Source organism: Thalia democratica, chromosome 1 (assembly GCF_965202585.1).
Source record: "Thalia democratica chromosome 1, ktThaDemo2.hap1.1, whole genome shotgun sequence".
In the NCBI taxonomy this organism is placed as follows: Eukaryota; Metazoa; Chordata; class Thaliacea; order Salpida; family Salpidae; genus Thalia; species Thalia democratica.
In genome coordinates this window covers 45,301,649-45,329,078 of record NC_139165.1, presented here as the reverse complement: position 1 = coordinate 45,329,078, position 27,430 = coordinate 45,301,649, and the positions used below count along the sequence as shown (strand labels likewise).

The following is a 27,430-nucleotide window of genomic DNA, read 5'->3' as shown; positions in this document are numbered from 1 at the left end:
TTAACACCTGTAAAAAAAGTCTTTTCGTTTTTATTGTTATTTTAACACAAAATTATCAGCATAATACTTTATTACAAACAGAAATTTGCTGATAATTGTTAGTTTGCTGAAGACAACACATCAAAAATTTTTTTTTTTTTTTAATTATTTTATAGACTTCTGATAGGAGTTATACTTTAAATAATTTACTTATTAATCTAGTACGTAATTTAAAATGTAGCATAATTTCCTAATGGGAAACAAGAATTTTTAACAAAATAAAAATATCTATTGCGAGTAATACTAACTAATAAGTATTTCAAAACAGTAAAAAGTTTTATACTATTAAAAACAATAAATAGTTGTATTTTAAATTATCCAAAAAAAAATTATACCATAATTTAAGAAAGGTATTTTGTAATAAATAAATATCATTTCATATCTAGCAAAGTATTTATTTGAAAGTAAAATTGTTTTTTAGACTTATCTTAAGTATTTATTTTTAACTGCATTTACAAATTCATAACTTTTATTCAGTTTTCAAGAAGTTGTTCAAAACTTCATTTACAACTTTTTTATCCTAAATTGAGTATACGGCTATACTTTTGTGATAATTAAATATTGGTAAATGATACTTTATTAATTATTTTTGTTTTGTACGATTTCGTGTAGTGGATTTCGTAAAAAAAAAAACTTAGCTTAAAAATTTTTTTTTTGATGATCAAATTTTTAAATAATCTAAAGATCCTTAATATACTAGCTACAGTTACAAATAATGGTGTTTGTAATATTTTAATAAAAGAAAACTTATTATCAAACTTTTCTTGAATCTCATAAACTTTCAAGGTTACATAAAAATTAAAATTATGGCAATTTGAACTCTTGTAAAAAACTTAAAGGGACCAAATCACAAAATATAGTTTAGGTTATGAATATATATAATGCTCGTTAGATCTAATTAATAAAACTAACATAGTAAAAAATACATAAAGAAAAAAATTCATATGTATTAAAAATAGCCATGCATTGGTAAGTTTCAAAACTTGTTTTAATAATATCTCAAAAAAGTTCAAATTTGATAAAAAGTCCATGAACTATCTTGCAACCAATTTTTAAGAAAATGTATAGACTTTTATCCGATGAGAATTAATTGTTTACATATAACACTTACTACTTGAATTACTAATAATTTTATCATTTCGTATTTTTGGTAAACTTTGTAAAAATTTCATATTCAAATGATATAAGTAAATATTATAAGATAAGTCTGTAAAAAATATTTTTCTAAAATTTATCAATAGTTGCACACAACAAACAAACCTTACAACTCAAAATATAAAACTAAAAGGTTGTTAGTTGATATAGAAATAATGGTAGTGCAACCATTGATTACTATTAAAGCAATTCACATATAGCTTAAGTATTCACACTCTTTATGCTTTAACAATTTATTTTTTACACACATGTAAAAGGTTTAGTTCAAATTGTGCAAAGGTGAAGCGCCTTATCAAGAGCCCTGAATGCGTTTCTGAAGCCTACCCGAGTCTGCAAATTGAAAATGAAGTCATTAAAACCTCCAGAGTCAGAAATTTGCTAGCAGGAAGCGAGGTGAGCTTTTATAAATTGTTTATCTAGAATTTAAGTTTTGGATTTATAAAATTTAAAAAAAAAATATTAAAGTTGAAGATAAAAAAACATTTGTTTTAATATGTAGTTATAAAAGTCTTCACAATAAATGTAGATAACCAGACAAATAAATAACTAGATTAGTTAAAAATTGTATTACTAAACTTGTAAGAAACCATAAAATCTATACACAACCTTTTTTAATATATACAAAAACTTTTGATATTTTCTATGATTTATGTTTTTACAGTAAAAAGTTTTGTTGTAGCGCATTTTTCACTTTTATATAGCAAACAAATCAGTTAAGTCACAAAAAAAAATAATTTCAAAAATCTTTTGCAAAGAATACAGCAAATTATGTTTAACAATTAAAAAAGTATTCATTCAATTATTATAATATTTTGTTGTTGTTTTTTTTATAAAATTACTTGAATATTTTTTTGTAATTTATCCTTAGAAAACATTTATTTAGTTAAGCTCACAACAAGTAGTTTTTTTATTGCTGTTATACTTAAATTATAAAAAGTGTAAGCACTGAAAATGAAATAAACTCACGAATGAATCTAAAAGTAGCTTTTTTCTTAAGGGTTCGCAGTAGGGTACTTATATTTACAGCTACTTTTGATTTTCCGGGTGGAAAAGTTTTTTTGTTTTGGAAGTATCATAAAAATACCATATGCAAAATTTTAGATAATTTGAAGAAACTTTCACCTTGGCACCAACCAATTTTCTAAAATCCACCCCAATGCAAAATGTATGGGATCAAAAAAATCCGACCTTGAGTTGAGCTGATTTTTTTTAAATGTTGCCGATTATCACACAAACACATTGTGAACAATTTAAAACTATTTAAAGAAAGTTTTATGGTAGCATTTCTCTATTTTATGTAATATTTATCACTTTTTTTAAGTTTTATTGGATGAACTACCAGTTTAAAAAAAATACAAGAAATACCACCATAAAACTTCCTTTAAATAGTGTTTAATTGTTCACAATGTGTTTATTTGATAATTGGCCACATGTACAAAAATTTAGCTAAAAATTTTAAGGTTAAATTTTTTGGATCCCATACATTTTGTATTGGGGTGCCGAGGTGGAAGTTTCTTCAAATCATATAAAATATACGCAGGGTGTTTTTAGGTAATTACGAAATATAAAAAACTTTTCCAGTCAGAAACTCAAAAGTAGCTGTAAAAATAAGCACCCTAGTGCACAGTGAACACCAAAGCTTTTAAGTTTACACGACTTTGCAATAATAAACAATACTGTAATCAACTGGTATTTATAAAAAAACACTGAAATCTGTTAATTTTAGGTGAATAATAAAACATAAAAGAAAATAACGCAAACAGTGTTTTAAACTTCTTAAAAGTTTTAGAACTAAAATTATTTGCAATAATAAAAAAATACACTCTTGTGTTTGTCAGAATCAGTTTTATTCATTTAAAATTCAAATTTTGAGCATAAAACTAGAAGTAAATACTTAAAAATAATTTAGTTAAATAGAATGTAAAACAAATTATAAAAGTATTTACAAATAACATTATGCATTAAACCTTTTTATAACCACATCTATAGTCGTTTTAGAAAGTTCTGTGCCAGTTTAGAAAGAAAATAGGTACTTAACAGCAGGAAAAGTATCTCATACAAAGATCTAATATACTCTGTACATTATGCAAATTTTGAAAGGAATCTGAATGAAACATACACCTCAATGCTCTTTCGTGTTTATAACTTGGATATCTAAAATATTTGTTAAATGTTTTTGCTTAAATAGTTTTTACAAAAAACTTAAGATCATTTAATCCCTAAAATTGATGAACAAGACTTTTACTCAATGAAAATATAGAGTTATTGTTATTATTTTGTTATTAATTAATGTCAATATTTATAATTTATTTTGCATTTCAGAGATAACCAGTAGATAGTTTAAATTTTACCATGGTCTTTTCATAAAAGTTGGAATTAAGCTTTTATTTATTCTTATAATTTGATTATTTAACTACACTTGACTAGTTCTAACAACCTCTGTTTAGCATTAAAAGAACATCTTTAGTCATGCTTGCTACTTTATAAGTAAAAACTATCCTGTGTGATCTTAAAATGTACTGAGTCATCTTGGGTTTCAAAAAAATTAACGTTTGATAAACTTTTCAAAACAAGTAAAAATCAATTTTTACAACAACATTGGTTATAAATATCAAAAAATTTGAAACTGGAACAACTAAATTTCATTCAAGATCTAGAAAAAAGAATCTGGATTGAGATTAAAAATAATCTTTAAACTGTCTTGAGTTAAAAATATCACCGAAATGACTTGATTAATTCTTTTTTTAAACTTTAAACTAACCTGAGACTTTGGGTAACAAAAAATCCTACTGTCCTGAGTTATCCCGAGTATCATGAGTGTGTGGCAACCCTTTTTAATACATAAAAAATAATGAATTTGTGTTTTGGATATGTTTCAAGTTTTTCTCAAAATGTTTATGAATTTATCCTCTAATATATCAGTTTAGTTCGAACAGTGTGACTAAATTCTCATACTTAATCTTATACTTTTTTAGAAACCTGATGAACAACTCATAACTAATACTAAACGCCCTAAAAGTCGATTTAAGGTTTATTATTACAATACCTACTTTTAAAAATACAATACAGAAATGTTTTTTACTTGATCAATTCTTCCACACCTGAAATTCTGATTGATGCTCTTGCCCTACCATTGTGGGAAAAATATTAGTGGCAGCACTGAACATTTATGTTTGCTGCATAAAGTTGTACATAGTATATGATCTAAAAAGTATAAGATTACCATAGTATAGAAAAGTATAAGGAAAATAGTAGAAAACAACTATAATTATTTTTACAATTTTTTTAACTCAAAAATTCAATCATCAAAAAATATCAAGGAAAGGATAAAACAAAATTATGTTTTCATTCATATGTAACACTTCAATTATACTTGAAATCTATAAATGTCATTATACAGTTATTATCTATAGAAAATAAGATAGTTAGTATAATTAGATTAAGGTATGCTTTTTCTTTAATTTGCTTTATCAAAATTTTAAGATCAAAACCATTTAAACATAAAAAATTGGGGAACGGGTCTAAATTGCGCAAAGACAAAATTGCACGAGAACAAAATTACACGAAGATACTTTTGCACTAAGACTAGTTTGCACGCAGGCACAAAATTGCACGAGGGGACAAAATTGCATGAAGACTAATTTACACGGAAGCTCAATTTTGCACGGAAGGTTAATTTTGCACAACAGACAGTTTTGCACCGACGGTCAATTTTGCACAAATAGTAATAACTTAAAATAACTAAATAAAAAATATATTAAAACCTTTATATTTTATAAAAAAAAAAAAAAAAGCATGTATTAGTGTAGTTAATTTTAAGTTATTTAGGTTTATATTAGTTTTATTCATTTTTTAATTTATTTAGCTTTTTTTTAATTGAAACTAAATTATTGTGTTTAAAAACTTATAAAAAATTTAAAAAGTTTTTAATAAAAATAAAAATAGGGTTTTATTTTAATAAAAATATCCCTTATTAAAGAATAAACATGTATTGATGTAAACTTAAAATAAATTAAAATTATATAAACTTTAATATAAAATAAAACAAGATTAAAAAATAAAATAAAAAATATAATACTTACATATAATATTTACATGGGTAGGTGTTAAAATTGCACAAGCGTACAAAATTGCACGAAGATACTTTTGCACAGAAAAAAACGAGCATGCAAAACAGTGAATCAATTAAATAAATTTAGAAAGGAGAAAATCCGTCTGATGAAATTTTTATTGTGCATTGTGTAAAAAATTCTGTTACGGCTGTGTACTTCCATAAATTATACTTAAAATTGTTTTTTTTTTTTTCAAACCTTTTAAACATAATTTATCTATCATTATTTTCTATTTGTCTAAACTTTATCTTAGTTGCATTACTATTTGCACGCGTTTTGCTCTAATTATATCTTAAGTTTCTCCTGCTCTGTTTTTTCTCTTTATCTAACCCAGACTTGCGCAAAAGCACTGGCAGAAGCAATTTTCTTCTTACTTTTTTAGAAGAAAAAGGAGATACAAGCTTTTGACTAAAATAAGACAAACAAAATAATACAACAGCTAGAATTACTTAATTTCTATTTTTAACAAAAAAAAATTATTAGTATAAACAAAACTCTTTTTGGTAGTAATATTTTAATAACGGTTAGAATCTAATTTTATAATCTAGTTTTATTTTTATTTTTATAAATTTTTTTTAATTGATTTTTGTTTATTTTTTAATTTGTTAATTTTGAATTTTTTAATTATTAGTATTTCTTTTAAACTTTTTAAATTATTTATTTCATTTATTTTAACTTTTTTTAATAATTTTATTAACTTTTGTTTTGGACTTTTATTTTATGTATTTATTATTAAATTTATAAATTTTTATAAATATTATTTATTTTTTGATTTTTTCAAAATTTATTTACTATTTAGTTATTTGATTTTTTAAATTCTGACTTCTTTATTATTTACTTTAATCTATTTAACATTTAATATTTATTTTTTTCTGAGAAATAACTTTTTTTAACTTAAAAATATTATTTTTAATTTTTCTAGTTACTAAATTTTTTTTTATTAATTTATTTTTACTTATTTAATATTTATTTACTTATTTTTATTTTTTATTTTTTTTTTATTTTTACTTAATATTTTTTACTTATTTTTTCAATATTATATAGTTTTTTTTCGTATTTTTCTATTATTTAGTTATATATTTTTCTTTATTTCTGATTTTTTTTTAAATAAATTATATACATATTTTCGTGCAAAAGAGTTTTCTCGTGCAATTTTGTCCCCTCGTGCAAAAATGTCTACGCGCAATTTTGACCCGTCTCTGGGTAGGAAACAAAACTCGTGCAAAATTGACCTTCCGTGCTAAATTGTCACTCGTGCAAAAATCACCCTTCGTGCATAAGTGTCTGCGTGCATCATTGTCTGCTCGTGCAAAAATGTACCCTCATGCAAAAGTGTCTTCGTGCAAAAGTGAAACTCCGTGCAATTTTGTCTACGTGCAATTTTATCTTCGTGCAATTTTGTGCTCTCGTGCAAATCAGTCTTTGTGCAAAAGTATCTTTGTGCAATTTTGTGTTTTTGTGCAATTTTGTCCCCTCGCGCAATTTAGACAGCTACCCAAAAAATTGATATTAAAAAGTAGTTCACTAAAGTTTACAAGCACATTTTACAATCAAAAACTATTTTATACCAACTGTTGTTTCAGTCAATTGTTTTAAGCTTGAATAAATTGTGAGTTAGCTCTGAATCCAAATTGTAGTTTGAATGAGAAAACTAGTTTGCTGAAAATATTAAAATGACTGATTTCCTAAACTATAACATTATGAAGAGAATTTTGTAAGGACATGATGTAGAATAAACAGTTTAAAATTAGTTTTATATGGTACAAAAGTTTTAAATGATTTTAGAATACAAAACAGAAGACAATTTTTTTCCAGATTTTTTGGCATTTAGATTTTAATTTTTGTTTTATTATCTTAGAAAATTTAAAAATTAAACAGACATTACTTAAAAATTTTTTTGTTTGGTTACTTAAAAAATGTCTTCAAAATGTTTAAATTTGTCAAGTTTTCTGATCTTAATTTTTCTGTACTAAATTATTTAAAACTATTTTTGGATAGATTTTGTTTGTTTTTATTTTATGACCTGGCTAATCATTTTACACCTATGACCAAGTAGTTTTTTAAATTAATTTCAATTTTGGAATTTATCTACATATTTTGCTTTCAGTATCTGATTTTATTATCTATTTAGACCAGAGCAAAGTGTTGTGGATTTACTTTAGTGACAGTACTGTTTTTTATTTCAACTTAAACCAGAGTTTGTGCGCCAAATTTTGACCAATTTAGCCTGATATTTTTTCAAAGAAGTAAAATTCTCTTTAAAAGTCATTTTGTTATTATCAATTAATTTTGTTATTTGTATTATTACTTTAAAGTTATTGCCTTAGACTGTTTACTTAAGACGTGTGTCTTCCAATGTTTAACTATGAATACTAACTACACTTGACCATATATCAATTGCCCAATCAGCAACTTGCTAACTTTAAATCCAACTTTATGGGGACAAAATTTTAATGGAAATTTGGTTGCTTTAGTTTGTGCAATATAATAACTTCTGCATGATGGGGCATTAAAAAAATTGAATGCAAGTTTTTCAAAAGTTCTTCTATCTGCCATTTAGTTTTTGTGCAACCAAATTGGATGGCTCCATGAAAAATATGGAGGCTACAAGTGCCAACATTTATGAGAGCAGACAATTCTCTTTCTTTTCTACTGGAAAAAATAGTTTTATAAAGTGACCAATTACATGTGGTCCGTCCATGGAAAGTTGGATCATTTTGCTAAAATCCAACTCTTTCAATGCCTCGTTTAACAAAATTTTAAATCCTCTGCAGAGCAATACTTGGGAAACTTGGAAGTTAAGTATTGTGCACAAGATTTCTGTTTAAAACAGTCCTAGTATGATACAACAACACTAACTTGTTGTTTTTTAACAAATTAATTGAGACTTTCTTCAATAGATATTGAATAAAAAATTTTTGAGCTCCTATGGTAAAGTGACGATGAACTTTGCTAACATTGTTTTGAAAGTTTTACTTGTGTCATCACAGGAATTTACTGAAAAACTTTTCAGTGCCACGGTCAATGCCCAAATAATTTCAGCACAAACAGCATCAGCAGGAACAGTAATAGTGCTAAACTTGCTGGAGCTTGTTGGCTGCTTGAAAAAAAAAGAATTGATGTTTCTGGTGCTCCTTACCCATTCGAAAGCATTTTTATACCTTTTTCAATTCATATGGTTTCATACTGCTTTCTCACCCATATTTAAGAGCATGATTTTTTTGTAACACCAGTTGCAATAGAAAGCAAATTTACAAATACTGACTAATTTTGCCTTAAATTACTAAATTTATACTTAGATATAAATTCACACCTTAATAAGATTTACTCAAGAAAAATAAAGATTATTCTCAATTTTTTTGATTCAGAAGTTTTCAAGCACTTGAAATGACATAAACTGAAATTGTAAAGTTTTCAAGCAAAAAACAAAAAAAAAAACACATACTTTTTTCAAAACAACTGATTTATCCTGATGCGAACGAACTCTGATAAATAAATTGATATCCTATTCTACACTCAGCACTTACACACATTTTATAATTATAGATAGTAAAACTTAAACACATAATAAAAACTTACTGTTGCAAAACTCAGTAAAATAAATAATAATATATAATACTTAATTTTTACATGTGGCCAATTATCACAAAAACACATTGTGTGCAACTTAGACAATTTAAAAAAAGCTTTGTGAAGTAAAATCTTAATTTTATTTATTTTTATGACTTTTTATAAGTTTTCCGGAATTTCCTTTTTTTTTCCAAAAATAATAAATCAAGAAAAGCTTCAATGAAACTTTATTAAATTGTCATAAATTATGTTTTTTTGATAATTAGCCAAATGTAAAAAAAAATGCAGCTTAAAATTCTAAGTTTGGATTTTTGGGTCACATCAGTTTGCATTGGGATGGTTTTCATAAAACCAAATTTTGCCATTGTGAAAATTTCTTCAAATCATCTCAAGTTTTGCACAGGGTATTTTTGTAGTACTTGCCAAAAATTAGCTTAAAACTCTAAGCTCCCTGTATTTATAAGCTACCCTATAGCACAAGTTAGCACCCTACCGAGTATTGAACATATTTTATTATTTTTATTTTTTTGTTCCTTATAAATGTTCTTACTTACTTAATTATTATTTTATAAACTCATCTCTAAACCATTTTAAATATAAGTTTCAGACAACTTTGTTTGAGGTGAGGTAGGTTAGGGATAAGATTAAGCTTGCTATTTTTTTAGAAATGTAGATAAAATATAAAGTTGAAATAGTACCTATAAGTTAATATCTTAAAATAATTAAGAAGTTAATATTTATTCCAAATAATTTCAAAAATAGAAAAAAAGTTTTAAGTAATAAATAAAAGCCTTTAAAATTAAGTGCATGATTAGTCTGCAAAACTAAACTTTTAATTTTAAAAAATGTAAATTTGTACTAAGTAGGGTGGTCAGTAAGTTTTTGAAACTTCTTCTAGGTTTTCTTCAGTTTTTTCAACTTTATTTGATATGATTTTAAATATGTTTTAAGTTATTACAGGGTAGGTACTAGTTTTTTAGAATCGCCTTAAAGTTTTTTGATTTTATTTTAGGTTTCTTCAATTACAAACTGTCTTGTTACTTTTAAATATATATAAGTTATGAGAGATGTTTTAATGCAAGGTTGCCATCCTTTGAGAAAAAAAGCCTGTGTGACTACAAATTAGCCTAAGATTTTTTTTTTGAGTATTTTTTTGCTTTTTTTTACACCAACTCATATTCTGCAAAACATAAAAAAAAGAGCTAGAGTCACAAAACTACAAGTATTGCTTTTGATAAAAGAATAAACTCAAGAAAGAAAGCAACTAAAAATTTATGTCACTACTTTTAAAGCTATTTGAAAGTTATGCTCTTTTGATATACTGTGGCTTCTAAAAGCACTAATCTACATGTAAGACGAAACCTTTCCAAACTTGCAGTAAGACTTAGCATTATCAGTTTTGTCTTCCTGTAACCAAGATGTTTTTTATTAATTTTTAAGTCATGTTAAAAGAAATATAGAATCTGTTTTTGCTTTTTATATTGAATTTTAATGTATAACTTTAAATACTTTACTTGGTTAAACAATTATCAAAAGATATCCATTTTTTAGTGTATAAAAGTTATACTTATATTAATTTCATTATTTTGTTAGTACAAATTGTTCAAAACTCCAGGTTTTTCAAGCTGTTTTTTTCCTTAAATTTTCAACTTCCAGGTTTTTAGGTAAATGATTGCTTGTACTTAAAAGTTACCAATAAGATACTGCATTCCTATTTTTAATGTGTACTAATCTATTGCAACCTGTATTAAATTTTTAAAGTTAGAGTTTAAATGACCTCCTAAAAGATTATTTTAAAGGTATACAACTGATACAAAAGAAATAGCTTCAAAATTGTTCTTGTTCTGTTTTCTGTTTGCTTTTTTAATACAGACTCACTAAGTTATTTTTGTTTAAGGGCATAGGGGGGGGTAAACACCCTTTTTTGGTTTTTGATCTTGTTTTATATAGTTTTTACTAAGCTACAAGATGCTTTTTACAGATTTAAAAATTTCAAAATAATTTTTGAGATATAGCCGGTCAAAGTCAGAGGCAACAATAGGATCCTTATGAAAGGCGCAAACTAAAACGTCAAATAACTAGAACTCACTAAAAATCTATCTCCTTCTAGGTTTTTTGAGATAACTACCTCAAATTTTCAGGATATGTTCCTTGCAGTATTTAGAAAATTCTGTCGGAACAGAATTTAAAAAAATTAAAAAATAAAAATTTTATAACAAAAAAACAAAAAAATAATTGTTAACCTTCAAAACAAGAAATACTAAAGTAAGAAAGGAAGAGTAAGTAAAAATAAGTAGTTTTACTTTAGTAAGGATTTTTGTAAGAATTGGTATTTGTTAAGTATACCAAACAGCAGTTTTAAAAATAGATAGTAACCATAGTTGTTTGGTGACACTAAGTAATATTAAGGTGTTTTTTTCATTTGCTTTAACATTTTTTACTCTACGTTACAAAATACATTTATTCACACATACAGTCATATAAAATAATTTAAATCTAAGTTTCTATAAAACTTTCAAAAAAATAAAAACAATAAGTTTAAAAAAAAAAAAGAAAAAACTAAAGTTGCTTTTAGTTAAAAATAGGTGTTTTTTCATTAGGTTATTAAGTCCTCAACTTCATAGTTTACAGCTACTAAGAAAATGGAAGATACTTAAATTTTTTAACATATAAAAAAAAAGTAGATACTCCTAAGCTTTTATAAATTTTTTCAATGTTCAGATTTTTCTGTTTTTCTTTTAATTTTAAAATCCAGGACTCCAGGTTAAATGGCAACTATGACTAACAAAGAGTAACAAAAAACTCTTGTTGAGCCAGTATGAGAATTTTTGTTGTTGCAATAGTTAAAACTCACTTGGGAAATTGAGCTACATGATTTTCTCACATTTTTTTGTTTGTTTAGAAATTAGCCTTGTGAGTGTTTGCCAAATAAAGTGTCACCAAGGTTTTTTTATTTTTGTTTAAAATATAGTTTTGGTTTTTTTCAATTTTATGTATTTAAAAGTTAAATATCAATACGGCAGGTTAAATTACATATTATTATGTAACACATTTGCTATAGCCAAAAAAACAGTTATAATTGCAAATAGTTTGACTAATGCTTTTTTTTACCATTGAATAAAAAGATTTAACTTTTTTTTATGTATACTTTTTGGCCATAAGTTTTAATTTTGCAAAGTTCAACTCAGAGAGTTTTTAAATCAGTCATTAGGACTCCTACCACATCAGGCAACACAAAATTTAAAATCACGACTAGGTCTATTCTGAAACATTAAACATTTAAATTCAAGGTATTTTTTCCACACCAGGTGTATTGATTGTATTTATGAAAGTTGTCTTTTTTTGTTAATATATGTTATTTGTTTAATGTTTAATAAACTATATAAAAGTTGGTAACAATATATATCTGTTAACAGTATAAAGTTAGGTTGCAAAACTACAATATATCTTAGACTTTGAAGCCTGTTTTAAGTTAGTTCCTTAAGGTCTTTCACTTTTGACAAATTTAGATTGTAAACTTACTTAAAACTTGTTTGAAAACTTCATAAACATAAAGTTTCAGAAGATTTTAGATTTAGTTTAAATAGGGAATTTCCCGTAGCTAAAAGCTAAATAAAATAAGCAAGTAATGACAAACTAAGTTTACAATATAAAAGTCACAACACTAACTAGTTTATAAAATCTTTTATTCGATTAGATTTAAGAAAATATTTATTGTTATATCACTACTTATTATATTTATACTACCATTTTATATTTTTATCTTAGATGAAACTTTTTCTGTTTATTAAACGACAAAAAAGTTCAAAATGTTTGTTCTAAGGACAAGGAAAGAAGCTTATGGTAATCAAGTCATATACCATGGGTACAGTTTATTGTAAAACCTCTAAATGTTTGGCTATTTTAGCCTATTTTTTATCAGCTCAAACAATAATATGCTGTCGGCTGCAATATCTAGGCGCTTCTAAATGGATAAGACTTGAATTCTGTATATTTTAAGATTTAATTAATATAATACTTTTTTCTATCTGCTTTATTTGTTTAAGTAAGTTTGGTTAGGTTAAGAGTAAAGGTATAGAGATTTAAAACGGTAATTACGGGTGAGGATTTGAATGTTGTTTTTGTAATGCCGTACTAAAAGTTACCTCACTTGCATACAACTATGAATTAAAAATTTATTTATATTACTGCTACAACCGACCCGATAATTTTTAACAGATTTGTCAAAATTTTCTAAAAAGTATTAGTTTATGTATCTAAAGCTAAACGCTTAGAATTAAACTATTTATCAATTAGAACAGAGTAGAAAAATGTTAAGCGTAAAAATTATTCAAGCTATGGTCAATAAAAAAATTTCAAAATTTGTGAAGTTCTTTATGCCTCATAAGTAGTTATTCAACATAGTTTTAAGAAAAGAAATACTTCAGTCATACTAATTAGCTAAGTTTTATGTAATTTAATTTAAGAATAGTAATAGAATTTAAACAATATAAAAATTTGAAATTAAATTTGTTTAAAAAACAAATTAACTTGCTTTTTGAAATTAATTTTATAATTTTCTTATAAAAAATATTAAACGAGTAAAATTAAAAATACTAAATCACAAAAAAAAAATTGGAGCTTAAATAGTATTTTATTTTAACGAATAAAAAACTAATGATTTCGTAATAATTTTATTTTTTCAGATATTTTTTAATAAGTTATACTTCTTATCTTGAAGCGTAGAAAACTTTGTTTGCAAAACATGTATTGGAATCGTTTGAAGAAGCGTTTAAAAAGAAAAGCAACCTATTCCCGGAAAAACATGAAGCCAAACAAAACTGCTTACCAAGTGTTGAAGTGGAAAATGATGAAGTACCAAATGCTAGCTAAATTCACCGCTTCACAGTGGCAATATAGAAACTTTTATCCGTACAATCAACAAAATGAGGGTCCTTGGTTGGAGATTTATGACGGTTATGTTCCCCTGAAACCCGGACAACAAGCCATATTAAACTACGACTGTGAGAATAACGAAGCAGCTGATAAGTTTTTTGTTCCTCTTTCGGGCAAATTCAGCTCCGACGATAACTGCGAGATTTGCTTGGAAAGCATGAACAACGACATGGAGGTGAGCAAGATGACGCGCTGCTCACACCAGTTTCACACCAAGTGCATCCGAGAAGCGTGCAGAATCTCCCAGCGCTGCCCGATATGCAGGGTGTGCGGGCCGAAGATGGAAGGAGACTGCCCGCCGGGCCGAATGATGTGGTATGTCAGCGACGAACTTAAAGGAAGATTGGCAGGCTACGAAGAATGCCGGGTGATCGTCATCACGTACACGATGTTCGGCGGATATCAAGACGACAGGCACCAGAACCCCGGCGTGCGGTACCAGGGGATACAGTGGGAGGCGTTCTTGCCGGACAACTCGCAAGGAAACCACGTTCTCGAGCTGTTCAAGCAGGCGTGGAAGATGAAGAGGACGTTCACGATCGGGAGGAGCCTGGCGCTCAATGCCGACAACAGGATCACTTGGAACGACATCCACCACAAGACCAGCATCGCACCGAACTCTGAGTACGGGTATCCGGACCCTACGTACCTGACACGAGTTGTTGAAGATATGAAAGCCATGGGAATTCAGTAGAATTTTGAGACTATAAATCATTACTTGCTTAACCAGATTGTATTATAGGGCATAGAAATTACCTAAAGAAACTTAATTATAACAGAAATTGTATTTCTTTGAGGTTTAATGCAAGAAAAAAATGATTATAAACGTTTAATAATAAACAATTTAGGATAGTAGAATACTTTTAAAATAAAAGCTTTAGTTTTTTAAAACAGTGTTTAAACTAATTTTAAGTTTTAATATAGAAATTACCAGAAAACTAAAACTACTTGAAATACTAATTTTATTATTGCATTATTATTTTGATATTTTTTTCTTATTACCTTTAAATAAAATGTTAATGTCTTAGTAAAACTATTGTATGTATGTTTGTACATATATAAAACAAAATATTTTTATAATAATATTTAGAATTAAAGATAAAATCTATATTATAGGATATATATTATGATATTTTATGTTGTAAATAAATAAAAGTTTTCTATAAGACAATGAACAATAATTAACAAACTACATTTTAATTTATTTTAAATAACTAATTGGTTAATTTTAATCTTACTAAAAAAATTATTTTAAATAGTTATTGTTATTATAATATGGCTATCTCATAAATGGTAATTTAGTTCAGAGTAATAAATTTGACATACATTTAGAAAAAAAAGTAGTTTCTAAAATTTGACTTATATAATTGGAAGTATCAAAATGAATTTTCAGCAAGCAAGATGGAGTGTTAAATTAAGTAAGATTTATTTGTACAAAAAAGATACTAATCAGTTGTAGTTATAATACTAAAATTATTTCGTTTGTTTTCATACCTTATTGACAGTTTTAATTTAAGTTAAGCCTAATGTACACTTACAATTTTACATATTTTTTTTCTAGATTTTATTATTATGCGACAATTTCTATTTCTGTGTGAAACATTGTTCTGAAAATAAAGTATTAAAACATAGAAGTTATAATCCTTCTAATATAGATAAACACTTTTTAAATGCGTTAGAAAAAAATGTTTAAACTAACTTTCGATAAAAAGATGCAGGACATACAGCAGCGGTTGGCCAAGAACGCAAAGAATACAGAGAATTGAAAGAGTGTCATAGGAGTACTGGTGGCACAAATCTGGAAGCACTGACTTTTGAATTGTTCCTTAAATATAGAAAGGTTTAGTATTTGTAATAGTTGAATGTTTTACTCTGTTTTTTGATAAAAATTAGATTTTAATGTACTTTAAATAAAGTATTTTAAAGCTCAATAAAGTTTTTAATGAAAAAGCACACGAAGTTTTGATTACTATAAAAAAGCTAGTTTGTTTAAAAAAAAAACGTCTTCTTTCTTAAAGAGTGTGACTAAAAAATTGAAGAAACTAGTGAATGTGGAGCTTATTGGGATAAAATTTTCGTTTGGAATTTGTATACATTTCGTAATTGTAACTTACATAAACATTATTTTTCACAGAAGGGCTGCACATTCCTTTATCCTTATTATGAAAAAAATTATAGTCCTTGGGTGTACTACTATGACGGTCCTTATCCTTTCCTCTATCCCTGGCAGCAAGCCATATTCAATTACGACTGGGAAAACTACGAAGCAAGTGACGAGTTCTTCATTCCCCTACAGGGCTCATTCAACTTCGACGACGTCTGCAATGTTTGCTTTGAAAGTAAGAACAACGGCCTGGAGGTGAGCAAGATGACGCGTTGCTCACACCAGTTTCACACCAAGTGCATCCGAGAAGCGAGCGAATTCGAACAGCGTTGCCCGGTTTGCAGGGCGTGCGGGCCGAAGATGGAAGGAGACTGCCCGCCAGGCCAAATGATGTGGGAGGTCTGCGACTTGCTGACAGGAGCACTGGCTGGCTACGAGGACTGTAAAGTGATCGTCATTACGTACACGATGTACGGCGGATATCAAGACTACAGGCACCAGAATCCCGGCTTGTGGTACACAGGGGCAGAGTGGAAGGCGTACTTGCCCGACAATCCGCAGGGTAGACGCGTTCTCGAGCTGTTCAAGCAGGCGTGGAAGATGAAGAGGACGTTTACGATCGGGGGGAGTCTGTGGACCAATGTTTACAACAGGATCACTTGGAACGACATTCACCACAAGACAAGGCTAAAACCGAACACTGAGTACGGGTATCCAGACCCTACGTATCTGGCACGAGTAGTTGAAGATATGAAAGCCATGGGAATTCAGTAAAAATTTTAAGACTATTGATTGTCCAGTGTTTATTATTGGGTATGGAAAAATAGTTTAAGAAGCTTAACTAGTAACAAGTTTTGTATTTCTTTGAGGTTATTGCAACAAAAAAAAAAGACTAAACGTAGTTACTTTAAATTAAACGTAAAATTTTGATAATTAATTTTTATTAGCTCGTCATAGGTTGTAAAAGCTTGTTGTGTATGACTCGATAACCGACAAGTTCTTTCGAACACCATGTCCTTAGAATAAAATTTTTGAGCGTTTTTATTTTATCGTTCAATAAAGAATATTACATCCTAGTTGTACACCTAACAAAGTAGTTTTACAAAGTTAGTTTTGTCATGTATAAATACCTAGTTAAACGGTTTTATACTTTGAATTTATTTTAAAAGATGTATTTATTTTAAATTTAAATAACTTAAAAAAATATTATTTATTTAAAGAATTAAAAATTGCTTCAAACAAAATTATTGTAACTTTTAGTAGCATGTAATAAGTATACTGTGTACAATTTAAGGACATACCTCACAATGTCAATAGTTTTACAATAATAGAGAACTAAAAAATAATTAAAATAAGATAGTGGATACTAATAAGAGCTTAATTAATAAAATTATACAAGGTTACTGTAAATATCTTTTTTTTCAGAATCTTAAAAATACTTTGTTTCTAACTATTTACTTTAACATACTTTATTACGTCTTAGTATACAATAAAAAGTTGGTGCAATTGACAATGGACCAATGTCATCTAAAGTTAAAAAATGTAATTAATAAGTTAAATGTCTAGTCTTAAATAAAAAGTAACTATAGCATTCTTTAAAAATATACGAAAAGTAATAAACTCATTTTTCTATTTATATTTTTTTATTCTATTGGCTTTTAAATAAAATTTCTCTCAGTTTAATCTGGTACCAATCAATGTGGTTTTAATTTTAAGGCATTTATTACAGCTTACTATCAATATAAGCTAGAAACTTTTGGTTAATATTTATTAATAAATCCTGGTAAGAAATGGTTTCTTTTATAAGACTTTGTTGAATGATTATGTAGTTTGTTTGTACTTAAAAAAAACCTAGTAAAAGTTTTTCCGTAAATTCCTACATAATCAAAATAGTCTTCAACATGAGGTATTGTATTGTTTATTTTAAGATTCTAACACTTTCATCATATCGTTAAGTATTTTGTATATCAATGTTCTCTATTAATAAGTATAATAACTTTATGAATTCTAGCCATATTCAATTCACTCTAACTCAACAAATCGTATGTAATGTAAATCATGAAAATTGAATCGTAGTTTAAAAACAAAATCTTCTTACTTAAAAAGTATTTTGTTTTATTCAAAACACCAATTGCCTTACATATTCTAGTTTTTGCTACTTCTACATGTTCTTACCATTTTATAGGGTGTAAAAACACGTGTAGTTTAGCATTGATAATATGGAAAGTTAAGCTGTTCGGATTCGGCCGGATCTTCCTGATATGTGAATCCGGTAGATTACTAAATACAAATGATCTTGTACTGTTTTTGAACAAAAACGACGAGTGATGAAAAAATGTTTTTAAGATGAAAATTAAAACGATTTGTTAAAAATATTGCTAATTATTATGAGCGTAACGTTTTTACTTAACAACATGGGTATAGTAACTGATTAAATCTGAAAAACTATAACTAAACGATATGAAAAAATTCTAGAAAAAATTAGTTAAAGAAAGATAAAACAAGTTTAAAACTAGAAGAACTAAAATTAGAAATAAATCTGACGAGACTTGCTAATTTGTTTTACAGGGATTTGGCATTAAAATTTTATATAAATTTACTTAAGTTATATAAAATGTTAAAAAAAAACTATTTAGCCTTATAGAAAGTTTGTATAGAAAGTATTCATTTATGACCTTCTATTGCTTCAAATAAAGAAAATAAAGTTGCATATTTTCATAAAACTACAGTTCTAATTTAATTAACTCTCTAAAAGTCATATTTACGCTAAAACTCTATACATGATTTAAATAACTAAGACATGATTTACTCACAATTTAAGAAACCTTTGCTTCTAAAACTACAATAGTTTTGACGTACTCGATCAGTTATGGCAGCACTTCAGAAGTTCAAAAGTTTCAATTGAAATTTTCAAGATGAATAGAAAGGTTACTTCGGCTATCCTAAATAAAATTTACGGCTGGTTTAAATTAAAAAGCCTAAGCTTAATTCTTATAAGTGTTATTTCTGCAACATCTAAGAGTAAACCTATTACTTTTACAGATAAAACAAAAGAATGTAGAAAAGTAGAATTAAACTAGTTTAGTACTCAGCTTTTATTTATTTTATTGAAATCCTACAAACTAAGCTTTTTATCTCACTTGAGACTGAAATCAAACACAAAAAATACAATAATCAAGATTAACAACTGTTTATATTCACTAAAACTATATTACAAAACTGAAAGGTGGTCTTAAAAAATATTTACAAGAACTTTGAAAATGGTAGTAATAAAAACAACGTTTCATTCTCAAGCAGTTTTTAACCTCCTAGTATGAAAAGTGTGTTGTTTAAATTTCAACTAAGTTTTAATAAAATTAAACTATATTCAGCTTTAGTGTTAACAATAATTTTAAACTAATTGTTTTAGATTTTTTCCAAATAATCTACTTAAATTTATCAATTTTTTTTTTCTGTAAACTTTTACTATCAAAGAAAACATTTGGTAAAAGTCTAACAGAGCCTAATCTTGGACTTACTTAAACTTAAAGTCGAGAGAACATCAATTTAATACAAAGGTCTAATTATATTAATTCAATAATTAGATTATATTAGACCACAAGCTTTCGTTAGGCTGAAACTCAGGTTTCGTCTCTGTCTAAGAAAAACTTTCGGTCTTATGATTGAAGTTGTATGATTAAGCTTTTATTGAAAAATGTTTTCCTTACATTTATAAGAATGTTAATAGCTGATTATGTTACTTAATTAGTAACTGACCAAAAAATGTAAACAAAAAAAAACTTACTATTTGCGTTTTATTAAATTTAGTTTTAATGCAAACTTAATAAGGTTTTAATAAAATGTATTACTAAAAACTTCAGTTAGTAAAGATTTTTTTAGTATGTTTCTCGCTTAAATTGTTTTTTATTTACAATGCAGTTTTAAAATGTATCTACTTAATATAAATATAAACTTAGTTGTTTATTTTCGTTTTTAGTATCATATTTGTTAAAGAATAAAGTTTTATTCGTTTAGTTTAAAACTTTTTTACCGTTTTTATTAGTTTTAATTTTTGCTACCACCTTTATTGAAAATATATAACGAAAAATTAAGGCCTAGGTTTTAAATTCTCTGATTAATCTGATGGCAAGCAAAAATAAATATATTGTGCAGCAAACTGCTAAGCAACTTCGCTTACTTTACAACTTCTCAGTTATAAAAAAATCTAAAATTTTAGTTTTAGATACTACTTTTCTACATGTTGGGTTATTTTTTACAAAACAAAAGTTACCAAGGAGCGTTGATGAAGCTGAATAAACCAAACATTTGTTTTTGAAAACCAAACATCTTTTTGTTTATATATGTTACAACAATAGACTAGCAAAAAGAATTTGAAAAGAGTTCATAATTGAGTTTTTGTTTGAAAACTGATGGTCAGAAAAAGTCAATTTTAGCGCAGTTAGAACTTAATATAAAGCTAAAAATCTTTTTAGAGTAGAAAATTTGCCAGTTGATACGAGGCAGTTTTTTGCTTAGACTGAATTCTGATGTCTTTAAAACTTGAAAAACATTGTTCAAAGAAAAAAAATGTTTCATATAAAATACTTTTTTTTATAGCTTAAAAGGATACTTTTAAGTTTTATTTAGTTAGTTTAACTACCAGTTTTATAATTTTTTTTTTCAAAAAAGAATGTTTGTATTTTTTCCACTTTTGTGCTTAACCTAGTTAAGCTTTAAAGATTATGATAATTTCACACTCGTCAGCAGTATTTATTTTTAAAAACCTTAGATCTACTTTACTTCAAAAGTTGAAAAATAAATGCTGACAAGTGCAAAAGAATTTTTTTTAAATTGTATAAACATTTTCATTACAAATTTATTAGGATTTAGTTTTGTCTAAAATATCTTGTATAACTTACTTATAAAATTTTCAATAATAAGTTTAACTTGACTTGTTATTTTTGGTCTACTAAGTATCTTGTACCTTTTTGGTCCACAAGCTCTTACAATATAAAAAGTAAATAGAATTTAGTCTAACGTGCCTTTTTCTAAGTTTATAATAAACCTTTTCTCAAAAAAGTTACTATTACAAATCTGATAACTTTTGTTCTAATAGTTTTACTTAATTTGAAAAACTTAATAGATATGTCCTTACCTACAATAAAGCTGCATTTGAAAAAAATACAAGTATTGATTTTATACAAAACGTTATTCCCTGTTTCTAATTTAACGCGGTTTGGGTCCACTGTGTATTTGTAACAATATATTTTGACAATACATATTTGATTTTGCTTATTATAAATTTTATTGTTGTAGTATAATAATTAAGTTAGAAGTTACGCAGAAGATGAAAGTACTAAAAAATAATTACAATAAAATAAATATTAAATTTTGTTTTAAAGTTAGCTTGCATAGGTTAATGTTATATGTTAGACTTTTTGGTTAGAATATAGACTATAATACTTTTTAACTTGTCGTTGCAGATGTTAGAAATAAAACTTAAGTATTGTTTGTAAAACTCATAAACAAAAACTAAACTTTAAGTAAATGCAGCTTCAAGCTTTGTTTACGAAAATTGGACTTCTTAATGTTGCTCGTGATGTTTTCCGAATGTAAATATTTAACTTTTAATGTAGCAAGTTTGAAAAAAGACACCATTTAAACTTGCCTTATTTACTAGGTGGTCTGTAAGTGAAATATTTGTTTTTAAAACATTAGCAAATAAATACAGGCTCAGCTGACCCTTTTGCTGCTGACAAAAGAAAATTTCGTAATTTTTTGTTTGTTATACGCGGGCTTACGAACATAAAGATTTTGAGCATGAAAGAAGCATTCAACAAAAAGGATGTTCTTCTTTGTCTTTCTTTAATGTTCAAAAACTATGTATTATCACAGAACCCGAGCAGCCTCATTGTCAATTTCCAAGCAAAACAAACTTTCGAATGGTCAAAACACGCACACAAAACACAGGCAACGAAATTCCTCGGGCGAAAATCGTTAAATTCGAAGAGCAGGAGCTCCCGCAGCGCTCTTCTTGTTACAGAATTCCAAATGTTTACATGCAAAATTCCTGCGTTCTTCATTCACACGGCGCTGCTCAAAAGCGCGCAATCTTCAGTTTTCCGCATTTTCCATTGTGACGCTCATTCACGGCGAGTGGAACGAAGCAAGTTCAAGTTCGTTTTTTTCCATCAAAACACTCAAGAGCTCTCACCCACACACATAAATATTGGGAATACTTGCAGCGGCAATAACAACTTTCTGCATTGCGGCCGCGCGCTCTCATGTGATATGGAAAGCAGTAATATTAATTGGCTTTTTTCAAGTGACTCTGTCATCAAGTCTTCGCGTATGCGTCACGAAAACAACTTGTAGTAATTGATTTAATTTAGTAAATGGTAACTGTCTTTTTGTTTTTGAACGGCGCGTATCTTTGTTTGTTACACGTATATATATATACATATGTAAATTGAATTAGTAAGTTTGATTTTTAGTAAGTTTGTACTACAAATTTGTATTTTGTTTACTGTTTTAATTATTAATCATTAAATAGTGATGTGTCTAATAATGGTTCGTTTATTTTAAAATCAATGATATTGAAAAAAAAAAATCATTTGTTTTTCTACAAACTTTAATTGCTAGTTAAACCGATACTTGAAATGATTAATTAGTTCATTAGTTGGTGGTTTAACCGTTTTTAATACTAAAAAAAAACAACTTAAAATAAGCATTTTTGTTTTATTTTAAACAACGACATTCATTCATATAAAAGTTAGTTAAGCAAATATATTACTTTCAATAAGAAAGAGTTTAGTTCTGTTATACTCATAAGAATTGAAACGAAACAAAAAGTATATACATACATTGTTGTTTATTCTAAATTATCTAGTATAAATAAAATTTGCTAAATCTAAACAAAAAGCTAAACGTTTATTAAGATAATTACACTTAAAAATATTTAACTTTGTAAAAAGACACGATTAAAAAGTTGAAAAACGAACAATACTGTATAGGAATCATAAATAATAAGTAAGAGTAGATAAGGTTATAAATAATTATACAAAAAGAAAAGGTTGTTAAAGCACGTTTTTTACAGAGCTTCGTCAAACAACAAAAAAACTGTTTGTTTTGTTTGTAAGAATTATAAATAATTAAGTCGATAGAAAAGCAAACTACCAAACAGTGTGCAGAGAGGCTTTTGAAAGTTAAATAACAAGTTTTGCGAAAATTATCAAAGAGTTAGAAATTGGTTAATTAAAATAATATAAGTTAGCGCTGCAAAAATAAAACGAAACTACTCAGGAATATTAAAGTAGACGCGAGTGTATAACACAAATGGCATTGTGGTAGAGTTTAAGCCAAAACGAAAAACACGAAGCTCGGCGTTAAAATCGTTTGTACACGAAAATATTTACAAAGTTCGGGTAATTCCCATATTCGCAAGCTCACTTGTCGGAGCAGGAGAGGGACCTGAACACGCTCAGCCTCTGGTGCGCTTGGTCCTGGTGGCTGGACACGGCCGAGGAGCCGAAAGAGTTGGCGAAGGAGCTGGGTGACAGGGAGAAGTCCATGCCGATCGAGTCGTGGCGGATCTTGCTCGGGATGTTGAGCGGGTTGGAGCAGATGAAGTTCGCTGATTGGCTGCTCTGCATCGCCGACCTCTGCTGCTGCTGGTTCTGAAGATTCTGGAGCAGCGCGGTGAGCGTGTTCTGATTGGCAGATTGCGGCTCTTCGGCTGTCGGGTGGATGAAAGTGCACCTCTTGCCGTATTTGCAGTAGCCGGTGTCCCTGAACGTGTTGCACACCTTCGTCTTGTACTTGGGGTGCCTCGGCTTCTCCCGCAGCTCGTTCCTGCTGTGCGCGAACTGGCACTTGTCCCCATACTGGCAGAACCCTCTCTGCTTTATCTGGTCGCAGAACTCGGTCTTGTACTTGTCGTTGGACAGCGTCTTGACTTGCATCTTCGGCAAGTTGCTCTTGGCGTCCATTGGCGCCAGAGCGTTTATCTCCGCCATCAGCTTGGCCATCTGAAAGTAGTCGCTTTGGAAGTTAGCAGCGTCGAGCGGCTTGCTGGGCAAAGTGCCTATGGGCGCCATGGGGTAGACGCTGCCGAAGTTGCTGCCGCTCTGCGACCTCGAGCGCATGGGCGACACCGAGTGGAAGAGCAAGTTGTCGGCGCTGGCAGACGCCGACTTGTTGACGAACTGGTTGGAGCTGAAGCCTTCGAACGGGTCCGCGTAGTTGGGGGTTTTCTGAACGGGCAAGCGGGAGCCGATGGCGTTCAGGCTGGAGTTGGAGCTGGAGGAGGAAGCGGAGGCGCCGGGAATCTCCATGCTGAAGATGTTTTCCTGGAACACGTTGGAGCCGGCGGTGGACTGCAGAGGCGGTTGGTCTGCCAGCTGCGGGTTGTCGAGGTTGTGCATGAGGTCGGCGCTCAGAAAATTCATCAAGTCCATCTTAAAAAAAAAAGTTTTTATAAAACGTTTATCTTTTTATAGTTACGGCAAAGTACAGTTTTGATGAAATTAAAAATAAGTTAATAGCTTATTAGCATATAGTATAACTTTGAAGTGTATAATAAAAAATGTCATCCACTTGACTAGACTTTGGATGACAGTTTCTTTAATATTTTTAAACTATAAATGTAAAATAGTTTCATGTATATTAATGCATTTGTTTTTTGATTTCACTTACTAAGATTTTTCAACTAAGTTTCTGTAGATGAAATTTATGTAATATACTATTATCAACTTCAAATACTCATTTGATTTTTTTTGAAGTAAAATTGTTTAATTTAATGATATACTTATCTGATATTTCATAACTTTTTTTAAATTTTAAACGAATGTGGTTTTAACACTTTAATACATTGAAAGTAGCATAGCTTTATTAGCGTAGAAATGCAATTGTTTTTTAATCTTATTTCTGCTATGTATCTAGTTAGTTGTTACTTCCAAACAAATAAAAATTGGAGTTTTATTAGTTAAACTTAAGTTTCAATACTTGTTTATGTCAATTACTTCTAAGCAAACTTTTGCAACACAGTGTTATATCACAGCTTGAGTACTACTTTAACACCATTCGTATAGTAGCGCTGAAGAGCTATACGTTTGAACATTACCATTTCTACATATTAGATGCCTTTAAGCTTAAATTGCATTAACATTTTTTATATATAAACCTATTAAAACGATATCTTTATAGATACTAAGGTTGTTAATGCTTAAAACAAATAGATATATTTAAGCTTAAATGATTCGTATTACTTTATGAAAAGCAATAAGTTATGTTGTATTGACATAAGTGTAAAGAAATCTACTAAACTCAAATACAACACTACCGAAAAAAAATACTTACACTATAAACATTTTTTTAGATAAATTAGTTTTTAGGAACCTACTAGTATTAAATGAATATTAATCTAGAGTATTTTTTATTAAAACTGAAAACTAAAAGATGACTATGAATTAACTATTACAATAATTTATTGAGAAACTTTGTATATATAGATCCTTATACAAGTTAAGTTAACTAGTATAAACAATTAAACTTAAAACCAATTTGCTTCAACAAACGAACTTACAGTTTTTTGAGTTGTTATTTTACTAAACTTATTATAAACCTAAAAGCCCACACTGTTATCAGGTGACAATTAATACAAGTTTCAACGCGACTAATACAGAAAGACAGGAAGTGAAAAGTTTAAAAACAAATCAAAGCAGGCGAGCGCTATTGCATAATAGAACAACCAATCGAACGATGTTAATTCTGACCAATCACAGGCTCAGATTGCAGCGCGCAACAACAAGTTATTAACTGCTAGGTTAAAATTAATTTTAACTTGAGACTGCTAGTGTTGTGAAAATACACAGTTTTATAAAATCTGTAAAATGTCAAGTGATGTAATAATCCAAAACTATTAAGAAATTGTTTGATTTGTTTTGCATACAGCAAAAGTTTTTGGTGAGCTTTTGAAAAAAATTTTAAACTATAAACCTAGTGTTTTAATGTATAACATTACTGTTTTTTTGTTTAACGCTTTGTAAACAGTTTATAGCTTTATATAAACTAAAGTTTTCTAGAACCATATCAAAGTATAAAGTTAATTTAGGGAAAACTAAAAACAATTTTATTTCAAGTGAGCAATATTTTTAGTTCATTGAATTTCCTTACCAATTAAATTTTTTTTTCTTGATAAGCATAATTAAACTAAAATAATTTACAGCACATGTTTAGTCAAAAGTTGATTAGCAAGTTCTACTTTCAAAATTGATAAAAGGGTACAAAACTAGTTTAAACCACTTAAAAATTGCATAAATTACTAACAAATCTACTATTTATATTTAAGGAAAATAAATTACTTACCTCATTATGAGTTTGGATGCTGTTGTTTGTAGACTGTTTCATCATGATTCCTTCAGTATGTACGGGTGTTGCTGAAGCCAATTTTCATTCAAAATGCAACTCTGATACGGTGCACCCACTGTTAAATCAAATCATTACAATGTAGACAAAAAGAAAAAAAAGCATTGCTTTTGGCGCTTACGATCTCTCTCGAATTCGAGAGAACTAAAAAAAACGAGGCAGCTACTTTCGTATGCGCGCTTCGAGCAAAGAGCAGGCTCGCGGCCGCAATTTTGATTTCTCTTTCATTTTACTTCATGTATATTTGCTCCTTGAGAGACGCTGCGTGTGTGAGGAGCGAAGCAGCTCAAATCTTCTGGTGCTTTGAAGCAGCAACCTTCGAGTTTCCTGTAAATTAGCTTCTTGGAAAGCAGCATCTTTTTTATGCTTTTGAACACTTGCGCTGGTGAAAACTTGAGTGTTTATTTGGATTAAAACAGAAGCTTTAGTTTAACCGAATTTAAATACTTCAATCATAAAAACAGGTTTTATTCAAACTTAAACGAAACATTTACAAAATGTTGTGCTAAACACTGTCTAATAATACAAAAGTTTTAAACAAAAAAATGTCAATCTGTTCAATATTTATTTAAACACAATTATTGAAAAACTGTATCTAGTACAAACTTTTAATTCTATAGTCAATTAATTTAAACATGCTGAAAATACATTCAACTTTTAAGTTATAAATCTAATCTGTGCAATATTTTCTTGAATAGAACAAGGTACTAAACGTATGCACAACTTTTTTTATTAAAGTCTTAAAAAAAACTTCCAATGAAATGACGAAATGTTTTACATGGTTCCAATTCCATGTGCAACATTTAAGCATTATGTTTATCTAGAAACTGAACTTTTAACTTACATTTTTGTATACAGAAACACCATGATTTTACATCAAACTGGCTAATTGTTTCAGACATTCTGGTTTAAGTTTAATTTCCTGCTTTTGAGGTTTTTCCTGCTACAAAATCCATTGTTTTATTCTTAAACTAAACTTGGTTTTGCCTTAAAACTTCTAAAAGGAAGCTTTCAAAACAGTAAATGCATTTTTAAACTTCTTTGATCTAAAATTTTTTAGGATTTTTATTTAATTATAATACTATATATGTTTCTTTTTTATGTTTAAATA

At 28.1% G+C, this 27,430-nt stretch overlaps 3 protein-coding genes and 1 long non-coding RNA gene across 5 annotated transcripts; 2 read left to right on the top strand and 2 right to left on the bottom strand.

The window, feature by feature from the left end:
- Positions 1–1,009: 1,009 nt before the first annotated feature.
- On the bottom strand, positions 1,010–4,484 carry LOC145829131 (uncharacterized). Of its 2 annotated transcripts, none has more exons than XR_014369548.1 (3): positions 4,277–4,484; positions 3,162–3,348; positions 1,010–1,610 (listed from the first exon to the last, which is right to left on the bottom strand). It is a non-coding gene; the product is annotated as an uncharacterized LOC145829131 (long non-coding RNA). The 2 variants fall into 2 exon arrangements; XR_014369550.1 differs by having other exon boundaries at positions 1,010–1,524.
- Positions 4,485–13,620: 9,136 nt separating this feature from the next.
- LOC145836452 (E3 ubiquitin-protein ligase DTX3L-like) lies at positions 13,621–14,505 on the top strand. The gene has a single exon (XM_082944254.1). The coding sequence runs from the start codon at positions 13,621–13,623 to the stop codon at positions 14,503–14,505; it is 885 nt and encodes a 294-aa protein (XP_082800380.1).
- A 687-nt stretch (positions 14,506–15,192) lies between these two features.
- LOC145836441 (E3 ubiquitin-protein ligase DTX3L-like) lies at positions 15,193–16,689 on the top strand. Its single transcript, XM_082944243.1, has 2 exons — positions 15,193–15,219; positions 15,946–16,689. The coding sequence occupies exons 1-2, from the start codon at positions 15,193–15,195 to the stop codon at positions 16,687–16,689; spliced, it is 771 nt and encodes a 256-aa protein (XP_082800369.1).
- A 6,116-nt stretch (positions 16,690–22,805) lies between these two features.
- Positions 22,806–26,400, bottom strand: LOC145828612 (uncharacterized). Its single transcript, XM_082936401.1, has 2 exons — positions 26,260–26,400; positions 22,806–24,350 (listed from the first exon to the last, which is right to left on the bottom strand). The coding sequence occupies exons 1-2, from the start codon at positions 26,302–26,304 to the stop codon at positions 23,340–23,342; spliced, it is 1,056 nt and encodes a 351-aa protein (XP_082792527.1). The 5' UTR covers positions 26,305–26,400; the 3' UTR covers positions 22,806–23,339.
- Positions 26,401–27,430: the final 1,030 nt, after the last annotated feature.